This window comes from Chiloscyllium punctatum, chromosome 22 (assembly GCF_047496795.1).
Source record: "Chiloscyllium punctatum isolate Juve2018m chromosome 22, sChiPun1.3, whole genome shotgun sequence".
NCBI classification, from domain to species: Eukaryota; Metazoa; Chordata; class Chondrichthyes; order Orectolobiformes; family Hemiscylliidae; genus Chiloscyllium; species Chiloscyllium punctatum.
This window is the reverse complement of record NC_092760.1, coordinates 56,848,381-56,869,730: the sequence shown is the minus strand read 5'-3', so window position 1 is coordinate 56,869,730 and position 21,350 is coordinate 56,848,381. Positions and strand designations below refer to the sequence as shown.

At 40.4% G+C, this 21,350-nt stretch overlaps 1 protein-coding gene across 18 annotated transcripts in view; it reads left to right on the top strand.

Moving 5' to 3' along the window:
• The window catches only part of sox6 (SRY-box transcription factor 6), a 641,917-nt gene that overhangs the window by 530,032 nt on the left and 90,535 nt on the right, over window positions 1-21,350 (top strand). For all 18 annotated transcript variants that reach the window (XM_072592368.1, XM_072592380.1, XM_072592378.1 and 15 more), the window contains one exon: window positions 70-149. In XM_072592368.1, coding sequence (XP_072448469.1) covers window positions 70-149 — 80 coding nt within the window. The remainder of the gene's footprint in view (window positions 1-69; window positions 150-21,350) is intronic.

Sequence of the window (21,350 nt, the reverse complement as noted above, 5' to 3'; positions counted from 1 at the left end):
TGTTGGCACATGTTTGCTGTTATTCTTCGCTCATTGTCTGAACCTGTATGCATTGTTCTTCATTGACAGGTGATAGCTACCCTGTGCAGCTCATTCCGTCGACAATGGCAGCTGCAGCTGCGTCTGGACTCAGCCCACTACAGCTCCAGGTATGTGCCACAACAAAGAATTCTGGGATAGAAGCCAAAACATTATACTGAAAGCCAGTTCGATCACTTGAGATTTTTTTTGCGATCTACATGAAGCATACTTAACACTTTAAATCCTGAATAAACAGCAACATGGAAAAATATTAGGCCAAATATTTTCCAACAAAATAACAGCTCCTAATGTGGTGTTTTGCATTATGGCTCAGGGCAGTGCAGCTCCTTATTTTTTACGTCTGCTGCTTGTCTCCTAAAGGCTAATTGAATGCATTGAGTGAATCCTGGCTGTAAATCCCAAAGCACAAATTATGTAGCGAGTTTATACTGTGCAGTGTCATTGGGTCTACAAAACCACTGTGTTAGGAGATGATGATCCTTGTAGTAATATTGAAGTCACAGAGTGTATTTTATGTCTATGTATAGCCTTTGTACAGCTGTGTATGCATTTATATCCAAAGTAGTATTGAGAGAGTGCTGCACAGTCAGAGATGCTGTCTTTCAAATGAGATGATAAACCTAACTCTGTAAGAGTCCTTTGACACTGTCTTCCCATTGTCCTTGACAACATTTATTCTTTAACTGACCTCACGAAAACTGATTATTAGCTAATTAATCTATGGGAGCATTTGAGTGCAAATTGAGTGCTATGTTTCCATACAAAACCATAGTGACTCCACTTGAAAAACACACCATCAGCAGTGAATGGAATGTCCCGAGAATATAAACTGTATTAAATAAAAGCAAGCTATTTTTATTTGTGTGTGTGTGTCAGAGAGAGAGAGAGACATACAGAGAGAGATTGCTGAGCCTTTATTATGGGGTGGGGCTGTTTTCCATGCAGCATCAGAGGCTGAGAGGTGACCTTATTGAGGTTTATAAAATCATAAGGGGCATGGATAGGGTAAGTAGACAAGATATTTTCCCGAGGTTGGGGGAGTCCAGAACCAGAGGGCATAAGTTTAGTGTGAGAGGGGAAAGATTTAAAAGTGACCGAAGGGACAATTTTTTTCACGCAAAAGGTGGTGCATGTATGAAATGAGCTGCCAGAGGAAGTGGTGGAGGCTGGTACAATTGCAACATTTAAAAGGCATCTGGATGGGTATATGAATAGGAAGGGTTTGGAGGAATGTGGGATGGATGGTCGGCATGGACAAGTTGGACTGAAGGGTCTGTATCTGACCTGTACATTTCTTTGACTCTAATTTACATTGCCAGTGGGAAGCTTGCCACATAGGTCACACAGAAGCAGGAAATTCTGGGCAGGCTGCTTATTGTTCCACAACAGGGTTAAACATAGTGACAATACTAAAACAGCACAATTCCCCTGTTCCTCACAAGCTCATAGTGCTCTGCTTCCCTGACATAGAATTGTGACTATGTTGCAGATAGTCATGATTTTCCTTCTCAGCCTAACACAAAAGGCCATTTTGTAATAGCAAGCCTAAGCTGAGAGTGTTGGTAACCCAACAGAAAAACATACAATGTACACACTTAAAAACATGTGGACACAACCACTCCTTCATTCTCTCTCTCTCACATTCAAAATCCCTTCAGCACTTGTATTCCATGCACTCACACATCCTTCTGTCTCATTCTGTCTTAGACATCTGTGTCTCTCTCACTCACAATACACATACACACAGACACAGACACACACATGCACTCTCTCTCTCTCTCACTCACTCACTCACTCACTCCAGCAGGTATAACTGGATACCAATGACAAGCAAGAACTATGAATGATGTTTTGCTTCTCTGGCCCAGGATCCACAGGCATTTGAGATGTGGCAGCCTTGGTGAGACCAACTACCAGAGAACCAGCTGCTTTGAATCTGAATTTGGAGCTTTTTGTTTGCAATATAATAACCAGATCTATCCAGTAGGATATTTAGACCACCTTATTCTAACAGATTGGTCTTATGCAGGTAATGACAACCTGAAAGTATGTGTGTCATTCACTGAAACCAGCAGCTGGAGTGACCTATTTGTACATGGCACCTCCTAACTTATATTGCTCAAGCTAAACATGCAATCCAATGAATCATTAGGAGTTTCAAATTGCATTTTTTTTCAACCTCTCTTTAGCTGTAGAGTTTGAGACCATTTTAATATTGCTGCAATTTTAATTGGGATCAGAGGAGAAGATTATTCTTGAACCAGATGTCTGATATTTTCATAGCAAATTCCTGGCGTCCCATTTGATGGGGCTCACTGGCCTTGAAAAGCAAGTCTGTGATTCTGACATGGAGGGGGAGAGTTGACTCAGATACCACCAGCAATTGAAGCTGGCTCACTGATGCTGTTCTAGAATTCGAATTACAAACAACAACAATAGAAAACTCCTTTTGTGCAGAATGTATGTTCTGATTCACCACTTTCCTAAGAGAAGCAGTTATGTAGCAGACTCTCCTGATAAGCAGTCTAGAGTCCACAGGTCCTATTGTCATGCTTGTTAATGAGATTTGTCTCCGCGATTTTTTTTGGCCACAATATTACAAGGAGAGAAAGGAGGAGTGTATTCACTAGCTGTCTTGTCTACCATTGTTAATTAAAAGCTTTAACCTCACATTTAGCCTTTGGGTACTCAACTGTTAATGTGGGAGTAAAAGGACTGAATACTGCCTATTTTCAACAAAGCTGATAACGGCAGATAATGTTTAAGCATTAAAACTTTAAACGGCTAGAATTGTTACCAAACAAAGCAAATACTTTATGAAAAATGTGACATGCAACTTTTTTCCAGATACAGTAGTGTAATTTGTCCTTCACTGCTTATCGCTTAGAGCTTTAATGAGCCTTGGCAAGTCCTAACAATGCATGCAGCTGCAATACAAGCACCAACAGTTCCACCATCAGATCGGAATTCATGAACAGTATTCGAAAAGAGAAAGAAGCAAATCGGGGGAGAAAAAGAATGAAAGAGGAACGCACAGATGCCGGTTAAAGAGTTGTCTTCTTAACTGTAAACAAAGTATTTTTTGGATAATGACCTTTTGTGGTAATGTCGGGTGCTGGTCCAAAGCAGTACTGAAGCATTTCTTAACGTGCCTCAGGGACAAAATAATGGTAGAGCGAAGGCCAAAGAATTCTATTTTTAGTGGAACAGCAAAACAGATGCAGTCATGAATAGTCATATATCTGAAGGAAGGACGAGAGGCTTTTAAACATTAATTTAGATAATGTATTTATTTAACCCTGGGAACAATTCCGAAACTATAATTCTGAGGGCATCACATGTATTTGACCTTTCAAATGAACGGGAAGCAACTGACGAGAATTTTACGGTATTGTACTTATGGCGGATTTTAGTGTTTCCTCATTTGTTCAAAAAGTTACAGATGTGCCCAAATGCAAATCACTTTTCAGAATCTTATTCTGCCACTTCCTGATTCAGCAACAGCCGTGAAAAGTTCGTGGTGTTCCAGTAGGAGATTTTTTTTTGCTGCATTAGTTTAGTGTAGTCATCAACAGCTGACAGCCCAGAGCAACAGAGGCCAGTCAATGAATCCTAATGGGAAGCAGCAGCAACAAACAATAGTAACATTGCTTGATTGGCTAGTTCAAGGTCAAGTATGTGGATTCTGCTCCATGTGAGTGAAAAAAAAAATCAGAAAACCTAAAAAAGGTGAAGGTAAAATAATTAATTTAAATCCCAAGACCTTGAGGATTATTTATTAAAGAGACTGAGATGCAGCTAATTCACTCCCAGTTACTTTCATGATGTGGCATAGCAAGATGAAGGATTGAGGCTGAAAAATGCACCGAGGCCCACTTTCAAACTTGGGTATGGGATATAAGGAATTACATTAAACTGGTCCCACATCTTCCTGCCAGCTCGTTTATACGATTGGAATACAGCCAGTACAGAACACCCAGGCTTACTGGCTGCCCATTGTTAGGCATGCAGCAACATGCATTTCTTTCAGCACCTTGAAAGGTAGCCTGTGCCTCTTAAGGGAGAGTGATACTGATTATGCAGTAGATCCTGCATACTACTATCTGTAAAAGGCCTGAATGGAAGCAAAAGCTTAGAAAATGGACAATAGGCAAAAAAAACCTCCAGATTTTCTAAGGCAGATAAGCAGGAAGCTGGAAGAACACAGCAAGCCAGGCAGCATCAGAAAGTAGAAAAGTCAACGTTTTAGGTGTAACTGTTCTTCAAGGCTGGGAGTAGGTGTAAAGGAAGCTGCAAATAAAGGAGGAGGGATTTGGGGGGGTTTGGGTGGGCAGAAGGGCTGCATGGTGAGGTAGTGATAGGTAGAGGGTACAATCTGATTGGTCAGTGAGCAATGAATCCAGTTGGTAGCTAGAAGGAAGGGTTGTTCAGAGGAATCGAAGGGAGGGGGTGGGGCTGGAAGGGGAGCCCAGGGATGGGAAGGGAAATTATTTGGAATTGGATGCAGGCGGCAGGCCTCAGTTCAGGATTGGGAAAAGAGGAGAGTTGCATTTTATGGGGGGGCATGGAACCAGAAGGCCTTTAAGTTGTTTGCTAACAAAGTGATGGGAGCAGGTGACCATGAAGGTAAACGGTCCCAGTCAGACCACAAAGACCTGAAAGCATTAATGGAAGACATTCAGTGACCTCGCAGCAAAGGTCAGTGAATGCATGTTCAAAGGACATTACCTGCAGACCATAAAATTAACTTGTCATGCTGCTCAATGCACAACTGTGCCATCATTCAGCTAACAGTGATCTCAAACAGTAGAGACTCGTACATGGCATTCAATATCAACCTCACCCAGCTAACAATGCTGGAAGTCTCTTGTTGCTTCCACATACCTCCAGCCATTGCAAGCACATCACCCAAATTCAATTATTGACTTGCTTTTGCAAGAAAAGATGAAACACAGTGCAAAAGAGCAGGTAAGAATCAATGGGGTTACCAAACCTCATGAGCCCTCTGCATGAGTATGCTTCTTTGCATGATGCAGACAGTTGTTGTACAATTTGGAGTTTCTGATATCACAGGACATTCAGAATGATGCTATGTTCTTGTCTTCTGCCTATTCTCAATTTTCATCTCATCTTCATCCTGCTATTTAGCTTGAAACCTAACAGATAACATGACCCTGGATCTTTGCTTCTACCTTATACCAATAACCAACTACTCCCCAACATCTCTTTTCTCTAAATCCAGCTGCCTTTGGATACCTACTTGCTTCCCAATGACTTTTGTGATTTGCCCATCCTCAGTCACTGCCAGGTCCAACAACTGTTTGCTCCCTCCTCAGCAACTGCAGGAGTGGCTTCTGAATGACTGACCTTTCTTTGAAGCTCTGCCTCATTTCATCTGATCCCAGCAGAGGAGAAAGAGAGAGTACCTGCCCTGTTTCAACAAGGGCAACAGTAAAACAGATCTTTAAGCTATTAAAGCCTGTTGTTCTACATGAACCACTCAGGTGGCATACACAGGAACAGAAGCCAGACATTCAGCACCCCCATGTCTGTACCACCATCCAAAGAGATCAAGGGTGATCTGTGGCCTGACTCCATTTTCCTGCCTTTGGCCCATTTGCCTTAATTTTTTTGTTAAGCAGAAGTATTGTTATTCTCAGATTTAAACTTAACAATTGATCTTGCATCAACTGCCATTTAGAAGAGAATTCCAAACTTCTATCACCCTATGTGTGCAAGTGTTTCCTAACATCTCTCCTGAGGGGCAGCATAGTGGGTCGGTGGTTAGCAATGCTGCCTTATAGCACCAGGGACCCAGATTCATTTCCAGCCTCAAGTGACTGTCTGTGTGGAGTTTGCACATTCTCCCTGTGGCAGCGTGGGTTTCTGCTGGGTGCTCCGGTTTCCCTCCCATAGTCCAAAAATAGGAAGGTTGGATGGATTGGCCAAACTGAATTGCCCCGTAGTATCCAGGAATGTGCAGGCTACTTGGTCACCCATGGTAAATAAGGGGTTAGGGTTGGTGGCTACATCTAGGTGGTTTTCTCTTCAGAGGTTCAGTGCAGACTCAATGGGCTGAATGACCTCTTTCTACACTGTAGGGATTCAATGATTCAGTGGCTGATCTGGGCCTAAGTTTTAGACCATGCAACCTGGTTCTAGAGTCATTACCAATGGAAATAATTTATCTTTATCTTCTCTGTCTTTTTCTGTTAATATCTTGAAGACTTTCTAAATTCTAGGGAAAACAGGTTTAATTTCTAACATCTCTCCTCATAACTAAACTCTTGAAATATAAGTATATCCTTCCTAAAATGTGGTGCCCAGGTTTGCTCACAGTACTGCAAGTAGGTTTAACCAGGGCTTTGTATAACTGCAGCATAACTTCTGCATCCTTACCCTCCAGTCCTTTAGATATAATGGCCAGCATGCTATTAGGTTTCATTATTTGCTGTACCCGTTCATGGCTTTTTAAAGATCTATCACCTGAATCCCAACACTCTTTGGACATCAACTGTATTTAACTGCATACCATCTAGAAAATACCTTAAACTATCCTTTTCCAGTCCAAAATGGACAATCTCACACCTGCATACAGGGAATTTCATCTGCCACAGTTTTGTCCATTCACTTAGTCTATTAATATCCCTTTGTAATTTTATGCAGTACACATCACTGATGGTTTCCTGCTTCACTGTGGTCTGTTGTTACCCACACAACATCATGCAGAAAAGAAATGAGGAATTGCTAGATGGGAAGGCGAAAGAGCTGGAGGCTTCCTCAAATAAAGGAGAAGGGTATGAGCCTAATGGTCTCGAGTGAGCAGCTGCAGATGCCAGGACAACAAAGTGGCACACCAGACAGGACTGTGACATACTCATGCAAACATGATTCAAAGAAAAATGAGGCCATTGTAAGGTCTCTTGATTTCTTCCTCAATAAGTGTTACAGTGCAACTGCCAGCAGATCCAACAGACTCAGTCCAGGCCAACCTACATTCCTATCACCTCCAGACCTAGAAAGGAAAATACTGCATGAGCAATACCACATGCATGGTTTTATCAAACCCACATACACTTGTAATTTATAAGGAAGCCACCCAAGGCTCAGTGACACAAGTTTCAAGTGCGGCAGTTTTTTGCGATTAACTTTATACATTCAAGAGCAACATATGTATTGCCTTAGCTATGGATTGTACTGTTGGATAGTAGAGGTGAACACCACACATTGCTTGCCAACTAGGTTTCAAGCTCCTGATCATACAAAGGTTGCCAAAAATAGAAACTTGCACATGTTAAAAAAAATCTAATAAACCATTACTTTTATAAGTCCACCTCATCCATTGGCACTCAGTGGAGTGCTACACCCTTAACTGCACAATTCCATTTATACAAATTCTAATATATTGACCATTCAACATAATGTGACCCAATCATGTATTTATACCTGACTTATTACATTCATGGAACGAACAGACATCTTTGTGCCATTAAGATTTTTCAGCTTATGTTTTCTTACTACATGCCTTCATTCAACCCTGATATCTGTAGTGAAGTAGAAGCAGTCTGCTCTGTGCTATGCCCCATTGCCAGGCATGACTTTGGCTGGTGTCCTCTGCTGTTCTGAGGCCAAGAAGGCTTTGGCATGCTAAGGGGTTCCTGTACAGATGCAATTATACCCACTTTGGCCTCATCTTGAGGTAAAGTGGACTTAGAAGAAAGGAGAAAAAAGAGTCACACTATACCCTCAGAGCACTCTGAGCTGACACCTGCAGTGTTTTGCTGGCACTCATCCCCTGCATCTGTTGGTGCACAATGGTACCTCTCTGACTCCAGGAGGAAAAAGGGGCACCTGGAACAACAATGAAGCACCTCATCCCTGCTTGTCTTATCACTGCTATAAGGAATCCATGCATAGTGTGATGGAGTGCAGGTCTGAGCATATACCAACTTTTTCTCTCTTGGTATCCTACACATGCTAACCTATGCTGCAGCCTTGGTCAGACAAGAGAAGCCCCTGCTGCTATTATTGTGAAGCATGCCCTCCCAATGTTTGCCAGCTGCTTGGAGGAGAACCTGCAGGGTTGCTAAAATGTGGAATAATTCCTTGTCTGCTGTGACGTCATTCCAGAATAGCAGGTGGTAGCAGCAGTTGTAGGTATCTATGAGGGAAGAAGGGATGAAAGATAAGCATACAGCCAGCACCAGTTAATGCTATGATGGGGTGAGGAGGGATGAACGAATTGAAATAGAAATCTTAGAATCCCTACAGTGTGGAAACGGGCCAATCGGTCCAACAAAGCCACACTGATCCTCTGAAAAGTAACCCACCCAGACCCATTGCCCCACCATATTATTCTACATTTATCCCTGACTAATGCACCTAACCTACATATCCCTGAACACTATGGGCAATTTAACATGGCCAATTTACCTAATCTGCACATCTTTGGACTGTGGGAGGAAACCGGAGCACCTGCAGGAACCCATGTAGACATGGCGAGAATGTACAAACTCCATACAGACAGTCGGCCAAGGCTAGAGTTGAAATCGGGTCCCTGGTGTTGTGAGGCAGCAGTGCTAACCACTGTGCCGCCCCGAATGAGAAGGTTCCCATTTCCACATTTCCATGTGTGAATTGATGTTATTCCATTTCAGTCTTGAACTTTGACCTCATGAGGTAACAGCATGCAATTGGCTAGAAACTTGTTAATGAATATCTGTTTGATGAATTCCATATGGTCAGCTGTCCTGTCTATGAACATATGTCCCATGCCCTTCTGCCCCACCATTGGGGCATTCGATGGTGGAATAAAATTCTGGGCACAGTTGTTATGTATTTTTGAAAAGTGACCTTGCCCTGACCGAAAGCTCTTCTGATCAACTTACAGTTTAAGCACTTCCTGAAGATAGGAATGATTCAACAGAAAAAAAAATTGGTGGTCATTGAGGTCTCATTAAGTCAATGCCATAGCAGTAGTATCTCTAGATTTCTCTTATGATAAGTTCTCTAAATGTCCTGGACCATTAGCATGGAATTCCACTCTCCATTAGTTTTATCCTTTGTTTATGTTGGGGACGGGAAGCAGTTAATTGTATTTTGCTGTCTTCTAGTGGGAGGCATATAGGGAAATGCAAATTGTTAACCGCAGCCAGCAGTGTGATGGTTTTGAATTTCTTTGGCATCACTATCTCATGGTGTCAACTGAAACTACCACTACACATCAGATTTTAAATTTGCTTTGTCAATCATTCCTACTTATTGCAAAATGGCATTATTATTATATATATATAGATCCAGCTCATTTATCTTTCTCAAGGTGCCTGCTATTTGAGTTATTTAAGGATCTTTACAACTGAACAATGTTATGAAAGTGATAGGGTTGTGAGCCTGAGGGAGGTTCTGGAAATTTGGAAAACATTGTAAAAGTACATAATTTTCAAAAAGCTCAACATTCATAATTTAGAAAACTGCAGACACACCAACTTAACAATGATGAGAGATAAAATAATAAAAAAAGGTAGGCCGCAGCCACACTTGTATGGTAGCCATTTTATTCAGTTGAAGCAGATTGGATTTCGAAGAGGAAGGTCCTCTGGGACAATTGCAAATGCAGCAGTTTTGGGATGTGTTTCTCATAGAAAAGCTTTGAATTTCCAAATGCGCATGCACACACGTGCACATGGATGCAAGGTACACATGCACACAAAGACACTTCTTTACACATGCTTACAAAGATAGAAAGACTTATTGTACCACCCTGGCTGGGAACTCAGATAAGGAGCTGAAAACCTTTCGGAACAATTCAAGAGAGAAGTGGACTGGACATGATCTGAGTCCGAAAGCACTCATAGACACTCCCCGGCTGAAATGTCCAGAACCTGTTTCATCACTCCCTGGTTTTATTTTCACCAGATGAAAATCTAATTTGTCAAACTTGTATATCGAGCCAATATTAAATTGGAAATTGATGTAAGCATATTCAGACCAAGTGAACCAGGAATGTTTTATTTTAAACCGCTTATTTTATTTTAGAAGCAGTCTCCTTTGATTATGAGGTTAAATATAAAAATCTTATCAGAATGCTCTTATTTAAGAAATTACAATAACGGGATTTCAGTAATTTCTGCGTTCAGGCAGGCAGTTGCTGGCAAGGCTGCCAGTCACACTAGCAGACAGATACAATTTGATGATGTTATCTGTCATAACATGCAGGCAGTCATGGCCTAACACCTTCTTATGTGTAAAACCACATTTTCAGAAGTGACAAAAGGGGTTGTGGACCTAACAGGGAAAAACAAGCAAAGCATTTTCATTTCTAGTGGGATCAACTGTCATTTGTCTGTCATGATAAAGGTGAGGGTCAGTAGTCTGAGTGACTGACTGTCAGTTGCAATTACTGCACACGATCATTTTAGTCAGCTTGTAATGAATTGTAGCAAAAATGAAAAAGAAAATGAGCCGAGAATAGCAACTTTCCGGGGGAATGTCTGAACAGCCAGGGCTATTTGCTGCTCTCAGAGCATCTGGTCAACTAGATTCAAATAGCAAATGGATTAAGCACGAGTCCAATTTCTATATTCTGGTTCTGAATACAGACATTGTTTGGCCATTGTTCATGACCAGGGTGACTGTGGCTGTCTGCCACATTCACATCAGAGCAACAGGAAGTTAAAGTGCCCTGTGAAGGTCAAAGGTAATGTTAATGGGCCATTTTACTTCATATTTTGGGTCGACTTGAAATGGTTTCAACTTTGATTGACACAGGGGTCTGGAATCTTCTCAAGTGGTGTAACCGGCAAATTGTGCCAAAGTTTCCATTAGTTTCTATGCTGTTCTGTGCTGTGTTCCAGCCAGAATTTCCTGAGAATCTCATTAGTATACACTGGAATGTAAAACACAGGGGGAAATCAGTGTCAGCTATCAGACCCTGATGAAAACATTAGAATCCTTCTTCAGGTCCATCTTTGTAAATTAAAATGAATGTTTAGAGCTGTCCACTCAAAATAAAGCAAAATATAGCAGCCACTTTAAATCTTAAAGCAAATTTGAAAATGCTGGAGAAAAAACTGATTTTTCTTTTGAAGAGTCACATTGGACTCAAAAATTGGAATCAAAACATTAACTCTGTTTTTCTCTCTCACTACAGATGCTGCCAGACTTGCTGAGTTTCTCCAGCATTTTCTATTTTGTATTATTTGTGCATATTCAGCACATTGGGATTTATTTTAGTTAAAGAGTAAAGGTGTGGGCTAAATGGATGCAGCGCGAATAAGGTGTACCTGTCTGAAATTATCTGAAGACCATTCTACTTTTAATAGCTAATTGCATAATTTGAATTATCAGGAGGGCTAAACAGGAAACCTACATGTTTAACATTTCAATTTCTGATCAGATATAATCTTCTTGGAGTCATTATGTGTTTTAAAATCAGTCTGTTTAGACATGTTATGACACACCTCTGCAGCTAGCACATCCTGAATCGGAATTTCAACCCAAACTATAGGTTCAGAGGTAAGGACACTACCTTACCTCATTGTATGCACTTGCACTGAAGTTGTGCAGTGTGTTGGCTGGCACACAGTACGTCTGAGAAAGAAGATGCTCTAATTCTTGTATACAGAACTGTATGTGTCTGTTCGTCCTTCCGTCTGTCAGTTTGTCCATCTGTCCCCAGAGGATGGGGAGCGTGTGTATTGATTTATACACAACGTCGGCTTCAGTACAACGATTGTTGTGTGAGGCACCTTGGAGCAGCTACACAGCCGCACAACATGAAGGGAATACTGGCTGAAGCTTTTGGCGGTCTTTCTCTGATTAAATAATATTCAACTATTCTATTCTTTGTGCCAAAGTGGATCACCTCACATTTTTCAGCATTATATTGCATCTGCCAAGTAATTGCCCATCTGCTTAAACTGCCTGTATCCTTCTGCAGACTCTTTGTGTCACCGTCATCACTTACTTTCCACCTACTGTTGTATCATTTGCAAACTTGGCTAAAGCACCTTCATTTACCCAAGCCATTAAAATATGATAAATAATTGAGGCCTCTGTGATCACTGTGGTAATTCACTAGCGACAGCTTGTATCCTGAAATTGACCCCCTACCCAACCCATCCCATCCCAACTATATCTTCTGGTATGTGGTCAATTATCTATTCATGCTAATATACTACTACTAACACCATGGGAATTTATTTTATGTACCACACTTTATTGAACACCTTAAATTTGGATCCCATTGCAACGGTGTAGGGTGCCTGTTACTTTTCATTGAATTTCATTCAAGGGATTATTTTTTCACAATTGAACCCAAAGTTTGAGTGACAGCCAACCGTTGTACTAAGGGGACAACACATTTGAGCTTGATGCCCTCTTTAAACTGCTGTCAACATGTTAAAACTTAACATGTGATTGGGGGAGCTACTGGATTGCAGCCAGAAATAGGAAGCCTAGTTTTTGTCTCCTCCTGACCCTTTGTGTCTTGAGCAGTAGGTTTTAGAAAAAGCTCAGATTACTTGCTTTCAGATCCTTTCATCGTCACCTTGGCATTTCTTTATAGAGAAAGAATTTAGGAACATAGCATTCATTGGCTACAGGTCCATTGATGGCTAACCAGGCCTATCCGTGACTGGTAAATTCTCTGAGTGAGGATGCAGGTGAAGGTGTCGTCACTGCTGAGGGTAGTTAGACCTCTCCTTCTCCCCTTTATTGTATCATTCTAGCTGTTCTCTCACGCAAGTATCTCTGGAGCTCTCCTGTGGAGGCTTCATATTAATGGCCACTGCTTGGTGTGGCACACAGAGAGGAACATCTTTATGGAGTCCGGGAAACATTTACATGGAGAGCCTTTTTAGCTTTTTACCAATGGAATGCTCTCAATGCAAGACAGCCTTGTGCACGGGCCCAACATCCATTCAGATAATGTAACCTGTGGGCGGCACGGTGGCACAGTGGTTAGCACTGCTGCCTCACAGCGCCAGAGACCCGGGTTCAATTCCCGACTCAGGCGACTGACTGTATGGAATTTGCACATTCTCCCCGTGTCTGCATGGGTTTCCTCCGGGTGCTCCGGTTTCCTCCCACAGTCCAAAGATGTGCAGGCCAGGTGAATTGGCCATGCTAAATTGCCCATAGTGTTAGGTTAGGGGTATGGGTGGGTTGCGCTTCGGCGGGTCGGTGTGGACTTGTTGGGCCGAAGGGCCTGTTTCCATACTGTAAGTAATCTAATCTAATCTTAGTGCATTAACTTTCCAGAAGGATGGGCTTGATGCTTGTGCTTTTGGCTTTTTCCAGGACTCCAGTATTTATGATGTGCTCTCAACATTGGATCTTGAGAGTACAGAGGAGGATCTCTAGGGTACACATGTCAGTGGTACAGGACTCGTGATCTTATGTCCTATAGAAGGCTGTAGAGGTTTTTAGTTTTGTGTACTTGGAGTTTGGTTTGTGTTTTGTTGTTGCTCTGTACTCATTTGTAGAGCCAAGTTCTTGGCCAAGATGCAATAGTTTTATGAAAATCAGTACAGACAATTCAAGTGTGTCAATGACCTCTCAAATCCCTTCTGAATCTGCAATGGTCTGAAACAGTGATGTGCACAGAGCCTGACCAACCTTATTCATTATTTTCCCAAGCGTGATGCTACATCAGGCAATAGAAGATCAAACGGAAGAGTTTCTATTTGCTTCTGAACTGACTGAGGTCACTTCAAACTCTGGTATCTTCTGACTCTCAAAAAGAATCAGGAAAAACTCATTTGTGTGCTTCTTTTCACAGTGATTTGTGTTCTATTTGCCCACAGTCAGTCAAAATTACAAAGTCTAAAAAGTTTTTTTTTAAGGTGGCATAACAGTGCAGATTTAAAATCAGTTTACAGAAGACTGAAGTCCTTCATCAGCCTGCAACCTAAGAAGAATACAGACAACCAAACACTGGCATCAAGGGAACCAAGGCAAATGTTGTCAAGCAATTCACTTATGTGGGAAGAGACATTTCATTTCTTTCTGACACCATAGACAAGAAGTGGACATTAGGCTTCCAAAAGAAACAGAGCATTTGGATGACTCTAAAAGCGAGTATGGAACAGTTACAGTCTGACAGCACAGACCAAATTCAAAGTACAGAAAGCCACAGGCAGGTAGGATCTTAGTTTAACATTTCACCCACAAATACAGCAATTTAAACAGTGCAGCACTTCTTCAGTATCACATTAAAGAGCCACCATGACAGAGATGGGATACTATTTCAAGTGATCTTATAAATCCATTGTTCTGGGGATGATCTAACACAACTTAATTCAAATTTATGGTATTGAGGCATAGGTTGACAGGAAAGCGTGCATTTTGGGCGGGGGAGGGAGGTGGGGCAGGGGGATAGGGGGTTGACAGTGAAACAGGGGTAGTGGTGGTAATGGTGGTCTGCTGTCCAAAACATTTATTCCTGGAGTATCAAGGATTAGTCCAGCAGCTGTTTGAACACACTGTAAAGGATCGTGCATTGAAGCAGGAACTGGATTTCTCTTCGTTCCGCACCCCCCCCCCACCAATCTCTCGACATCTGGGCAATCATAAGTTAGGAATCCTACCTCAGGCCCTATAACTACCACGTGGCAAAATATGAGGCTCTGACTGCTGTTCAAACGATTAGTGTTCTGAAGCAGCAGTAATGCTGAATTAATGCTTGGGTGCTCGCTGAAGGAATCGTGGAGGCAGATAGCAAGTGGACAAGTAAAGTGCTGCGAGACCATAAAATGTGGTGTTGTCATTGGAATTAATTATATGCAAAGGTGTTGGATTCAATAAATACTGATTAAAAAGTCTTCATGTGATTGGATTGCATGTTCAGATCAGCTGGGAACATGAAACAAAAAATTAAAAGGCATTTGTTAAGCCTTCTATTTCTAACTAAGCAGGCCTTCAATGTCCCATTAGGTGCTCAGTTGGACAAAGAGCATTAGCTCAGCCACTCACTTGTATTGTGTCTCCTGCTCAAAACATCCCAAAATAAAGCATATTTCTGTCATTGTACAGGAATAAGAATTTAGCATCATTTTCTCAGCAGAGTTAACTCTGTCACAGAGCAGTATAAAAAGAAAAAAAGGAGTCAAATCAGTGGAATCAGTCTGGATTTGCTGTTCTCCTTCCAGTCAGCCTCTTTGCCAGGGGAATAACAGTTTGCAGCTTTGAGCTCTAGTGCATGGATAAGAGAAAGGCTCTTTTCATCACTCTTGCTTTGTTCCTTGTGGTCAGCCTTTGGCCTTGTCTTTGTTCAGTACTGACATGGTGAAAACAGTGCTAGTTCCCGAGGGGATATTGGGGCAGCATCTAAAAGCTGCAAGGCTAGCTTTCAGATTGACTCAAATTTAAAAAGAAACACCCAGCATGAGTGTGTACGTGTCAGTTTCTCTCTTCCATCTTGCACACATTTCCAGTCGGATTTCACCGAAGGAATACACGAGCATTGTTAATCTGGCTGGAACTGTAGTAGAGAAAACTGCCAAGATACTTATGATGTAGTGCATTTGGTCATGTTTCCCGTGTCCTCCTTCAATGCACCCTATCCTACTGCACTTACTTTTATGCTAGAAACCTAACAGTAATCATATTGCTAAAAAGGGATGTTGTTTTTATATTGAAGAAGTTTAGGGCAAGTGTAAATTTCAATACTGGTTCACCTTGAAAAAATAACTAATTTGTTCTGTATTTTCCCATCTTTTCCATGCATTTTTTAAAAGCACTGTAAGTTTTAAAATTGTGAATGTGAGTTGCTATTAAAACAGCAGTTAACAACATTTTGGATGGTTTGATCGCATCATCACTATCCCATACCTGTCACATAAGTTAACAAAGTTGATGCAGTGTCACACTAGAATCTTTACAGGAAATGATGCATCTTTATGAAGTAATTCTAACCTTGAGAATAATCAATGTGAAACATTAGTACACTAAATACAGTCAGGTCATTGCAATCAGCCTTCCTCTTCAGGATAAGTAACAAATATGAGACATGCAAAAATAGTCAAAAAGCTGTTGACTAATCTGACTGGAAAATTCTATTTAGTTTTCGTATTGCTTGTTAATGTAACTGAGCACAGAGCAAATGTAAATTGCTGTTGCCCACTCTGCGTTGCTTGGAGATTGCATTCAGTCAGGGTTCTTCACAAAATTAAGAATTAATCTGCATAGCACTGATATCTTTTTTCTTCAATGAAATGCACCACAAACGTTAGTGTGCAAACCTTTTTCAAAGAGCATCTTAGTTTATCTTGTATAGACACTTGGTTCAAGTCAAGCTCCCCATATATTTTTGCATACCATCTTTCAATGCTATCTGTCTAGTGAAGTGCTGATCAAATGTTGCCTAGTCAGATATGCTATCTTCAGCATAAACCAAACTATCATGCCTATATGTTTGAGCATAAACGATCCTACAGTATTAGTTTGAAGAGGAGTGCAGAGTTATTCCTGGTATACAGGCCAATATTTTTCCCTCAAGTACAATTATGAAAGTGCAGCTTGTCCAGTCACCACCATGCTGCTGTTTATGGGAACTTGCTGCACATTAATTGTCTGTTTGTGTTCGCTACATTTCAGCATTGATTATACTTCAGAAGTATTTAATTGGTTGCAAAGTACTTTTAACATCTGGTGATTCTGAAAAATGCAACATAAATGCAGTTCTTTCTTGCTTGCTTGCTTTGTTTATATCTCTATTTCTTTTTCTCGAGCATCCCAGCAAGGCATTTTATATTGAACATTGCTAAGATCCCAAACCTTGTTACAACTGGACAAATCAGATTCCAGACTCAAATCTGACTAGGTTGATTTTTTTTATTGAACATGGTGGCCTTTCACTGAAACATGCTGTAGATTTGGTTTCAACAATAAAACAGAAGTTTATTATGCAAAAGAAAAGATAAAAAAGAATAAACCAAGACATTTACATGTAACACAATTTGAAAAATTTCAAAACACATTGTAAAATACAATATCGCGTCTGTTAACAAAACTATCACTTTGCAGTATTCAAACATCCGAGAGAGCTCGCTTCTCTATTATATCTGCAGGTTTAACTTGATTGTTTCTTTCAAATTCTGGTCTTGGAAAATTGGTAGCCTCTTCCTTGATAAGTCATACAATTCAGCTTAGCCTTTCTGAACTTAAAATAACTCTTTTTGGGTTCTGGTCTGGAATGTTCAAACTAAATTCCTTATACTGAAGTAGCCTATTTCCTAATTTTTGAATTATCTGAAAAATTGCTGTAAGTAAGCATGTAGGTGCAGAAAGCAAATAGTATGTTAGCTTTCACAGCGAGAGGGTTTGAGTACTAAAGCTGGATTGTCTTCCTGCAATTGTACAGGACTTTGGTAAGACCACACCTAGGGTATTGTGTGTAGTTTTGGACTCCTTACTTGAGGAAGGATGACCTAGCTGTGGAGGGAATGCAACAAAGGTTTACCAGACTGATTGCTGGAACAGCTGGACTGACAGATGAAGACAGACTGAATCAGTTAGGACTATAGTAGAGTTTAGAAGAATGGATGGGGGAAATAACATAGAAGCCTATAACATTCAACAGAACTATACAGGATAAATACAGGAAGAATGTTCTTGATGAATAAGGAGTCCAGAAACAGGGGTCATAGTCTAAGAATATCAGATAGGCCATTTAGGACTGAGATGAGGAGAGGTGTATTCATGTAGAGTCTAGTGAACCTGTTGAATTTCTTGTCACAAAACACAAGGTTGAGGCCAAAGCACTGAATGTCCTCAAGAAGGAGTTCATTCTTAGATGTACATCTAACTTAATCAAATAGTATGGAAGAAAGCAGGAACTTGGTACTGAATTGAATGATCAGCCATGATCATATTGAATGACGAGCAGGCTGGAAGAGCAAAATGGTCTACTCCTGTGATTATTTTCTAGTTTTATGTTTCTACCTTTTTTTCTTAAGGAGAAACTGTTACATACTTCTAACCTCCAGGACTCTTATAAGCCCAAATGAAAGAAAAGCTTTCAAGCTATGGGATCTTCCTGTCAGTGAAAAAGAAAACCCTGATTCTTCCAATCAGAAAGTAAGCCAATGCTCCTCAATGTTTACTCTATCCTTCTGTAAAACTCTCCCAGTATGACCAAATTCTCATTACCACTTGACATACTCCTGCTTTATATTGGTTTTAAAAATTACGGCGCCAGAAATACTGACAAGTTAATCCTTAAACTTTCTCACGTGTGAAGACCAAAACCCATATGCCACAAGTTCAAAATCCAAATTCTAAAATAAATGATTTTAATATATGGAGAAAAATCATGTACATTATATCACAGCATTGTACTAACTGTAAAGTTTACAAATGTCACTCTAAGTGCTTTGGCAAGAAAATATTATCAAAGTTGCAGCTGTTCTTACATTTCATGTAATATGAACCATTTTTCTAATTGGGGCTAATGGAATAAAACTTGTCTTGGATGGTAGCATGAAATGAGCAGTGACATATTGGCAGCTCCATTTTACACTGTGTAAATGAACCTTTTTATTGAAATCCAATAGAATTTATTTTAGGTAGTGTGTAAAATGGCTGTAGGTTTCTTCACATCCATTTGATGTTACCACTGAAGACAATTTTCAGCCTAGTGTTATGCAACTCTATATGCCCGCCTTCCATCTCATGAGATGATGGTACACACCTAGATACTTATTTGGTAAGGTTTCCCTCGGGAATATTCATAAGATCTTACAATGAATCAGGTTGATTATTGCAAGTTATCAGTAACTATGTGATAGCAACTCTGTGAAGCATCGCTCAGTAGTTCCACTCTGGCATGGCAATCCCTTCCACTTTCACTAAAGGTGAAGGCAGTGGGCTACAAAATTGCAGGATTCATTGGTCTCTTTAGTCTGGGCTCATTTCTCAACCAACTGAGTTTCTGTTTCTCTTCGTCTGTTTTGATGCCACTGTAAACAGTTTAACGCTGAAGGCAATTTTTCACTCAATATTCTGCATCTCTACTAACAGTCAAGCATATATAAAAGATATGTATTAAAATAAATTTTCATGTGACTGATGTAAAAGTAGCAGTCGAACCATCTACTCAGCCAATTCAGTGGTCCTGGAGTCACGTGAGAAAATTTCTTGCAGCTTCAAATTGCTAATTGCAACACCATACCAATTCCTGAATCCACATTTGACTTAATTTGGAATATCTTTTTAAAAAACCTTGCTGGATTAAATCCAAAACAAAGAATAAAGAAGAAACATTTTTCAGGCAAATATTTTGACACCGCATTCATCATATTGAGCTGCACAGGGATTTGTGTTTGTTAAAGCAGACACTTGGCCATCATAACATTTTGTTCGGACAAAATAAGTCTCAAGTTGTATTGTAGATAATAAACTTTTACATTATTTTTCTATTGGCTTTCAAATAATTTCAAATAATAATTATCCAATTTGACATATAAACTTGGTGGGGTTCTTGTTAGCTAGAGTTGTATGGAAAATATTGGTGCATAGTCCATTATGATGGACAATCAGAGCAGGAAACTTTATTCTGTTCCACATTAACTCTTCCCAAGACAATCTTCTTTCAGTTTGCAACTGGTATTGACTCCTAGATGTTGAACTACTTGCTCTTCCTTAGCGTCCTGCAGCTTCCCCTAGGAAGATCAAGTAACAATGCACGCTCTGTTCTGGCATTGAAGATACTCAGAGAAATCATAAATTGTTAAGCAAAAATCAGTTTGAGCCCATGGAAGTAAAGTGTTTTTCCTTGTGAAATGGGAAACATTACATATTAGGCTACGACGAAGAAAGCCCTGATAAGCTGCTTCACAGTCATTCAACTATGTTTGAAATGTAGTCACTGTTGTGATGAGGGCAGTAGCCAGTTTGTGTGCAGGTAAATCACACAAACAGTGATTTGATAGTGTCCAGGTAATCTGTGATTTTAGTGATTTTATAGAGTACTAAATATTAGCCAGGCTAGATGGTGGGGGCTGTGATGATTACTGTGACGTTAATACATGAAGACGTCATGAAGGAAAACTGAAAAGGTGGAGCTGGCTGAGAATAAACAGCAGTTATTAAAGGAACAGGCCTGTGGAGTGATGTTTTCAGTCTGTATTTCGCTGTGGACCACTTTTGAATATGACAATTCAGAATACAAGGGTAATCGCATAGTATTGGCATCCAAACTGTGAATGAAAGGGCCATCTCACCTGTTCACGTAGAAGTAAAATGGAGTTTGTGCAATTTTTTAATGTAGTCAGGTTGTCACAGAAGCTGCTTTGACATGTCATATGCATGAAATTCCACCTGATACTCCAACATGGTTAGCTGCATGAAAGAATGCTATTTGCGGTCAATTCTCGCTGATGCTAATGTTGGAAATTCCCAAAGAATAAGCACCATAAAAAAGGGTTAAAATGGAGTTCACACATCAGTATAAATTCCTCACATAAAGGGACATGTGCTTTCAAATACATTTGTTCAGTGCAAACAACTTAATCTATGTGCAGAACTGACTTCGTGGAGGATGTTAGAAAGGAAAACGATCTCTTTAAATATTTATTTTTAAACTTGTGTTGGCAGAGAATAAAAATATGCTTTTCCATTGCTCCCCATTGAGGTCAAAATCACTCTCTGTAGTTGATGACTTTTTTAAATAGACCTTGGCACTGCTGTCCAGCAGAGCATCTTGGCTGCTGCGAGGGCAAGGAACTTTAATGGATCCTATATTCATTCAGCAACATTATTTTGCCCAGCTGTGAGTGAGCTGAAATCTTTCAGAATTTGACAGTCATCAGTGGATATCATCTAAAAAGGATGCATTTTGGTAGCTTGAAAAAAATGAAAAGGAGAAGAAAAAGAATTACAATTCTGTTTGTACAGTCACAAACAATTAGCAATCTGTTGAAGAGAGGCAGCTATTAAATTAAAAAGGAAGGACTATTCATATCTGTGTGGGAACTTAATCAGGCTCTCATTTCCAATGCTGATGACTCCGCAGTTGCCCGAGGTACAGTGGAAGAAAGCCCCTTTTGTGTCTTGATAATGTGGAAGTGATAAAGTTTCCTATAGCAGACATATGTGTTTACATCACAAGATGTGTTGTTTGACAAAATGCTTTGTTCTGTGTGTGTGTGTGTGTGTGTGTGGTTCCCGTTCCCCACTCTCCCACCCCCATCCCTTTCCTCTGTTTCCCTTTCTCTGTCTTCTACAGTGTTCCATACAGGATTCTTTGCCTGGAAAGACTTTAATCAGCTGCAGAATTTTTTTTTGCCCTCTTGAAAATAGTTGCTATA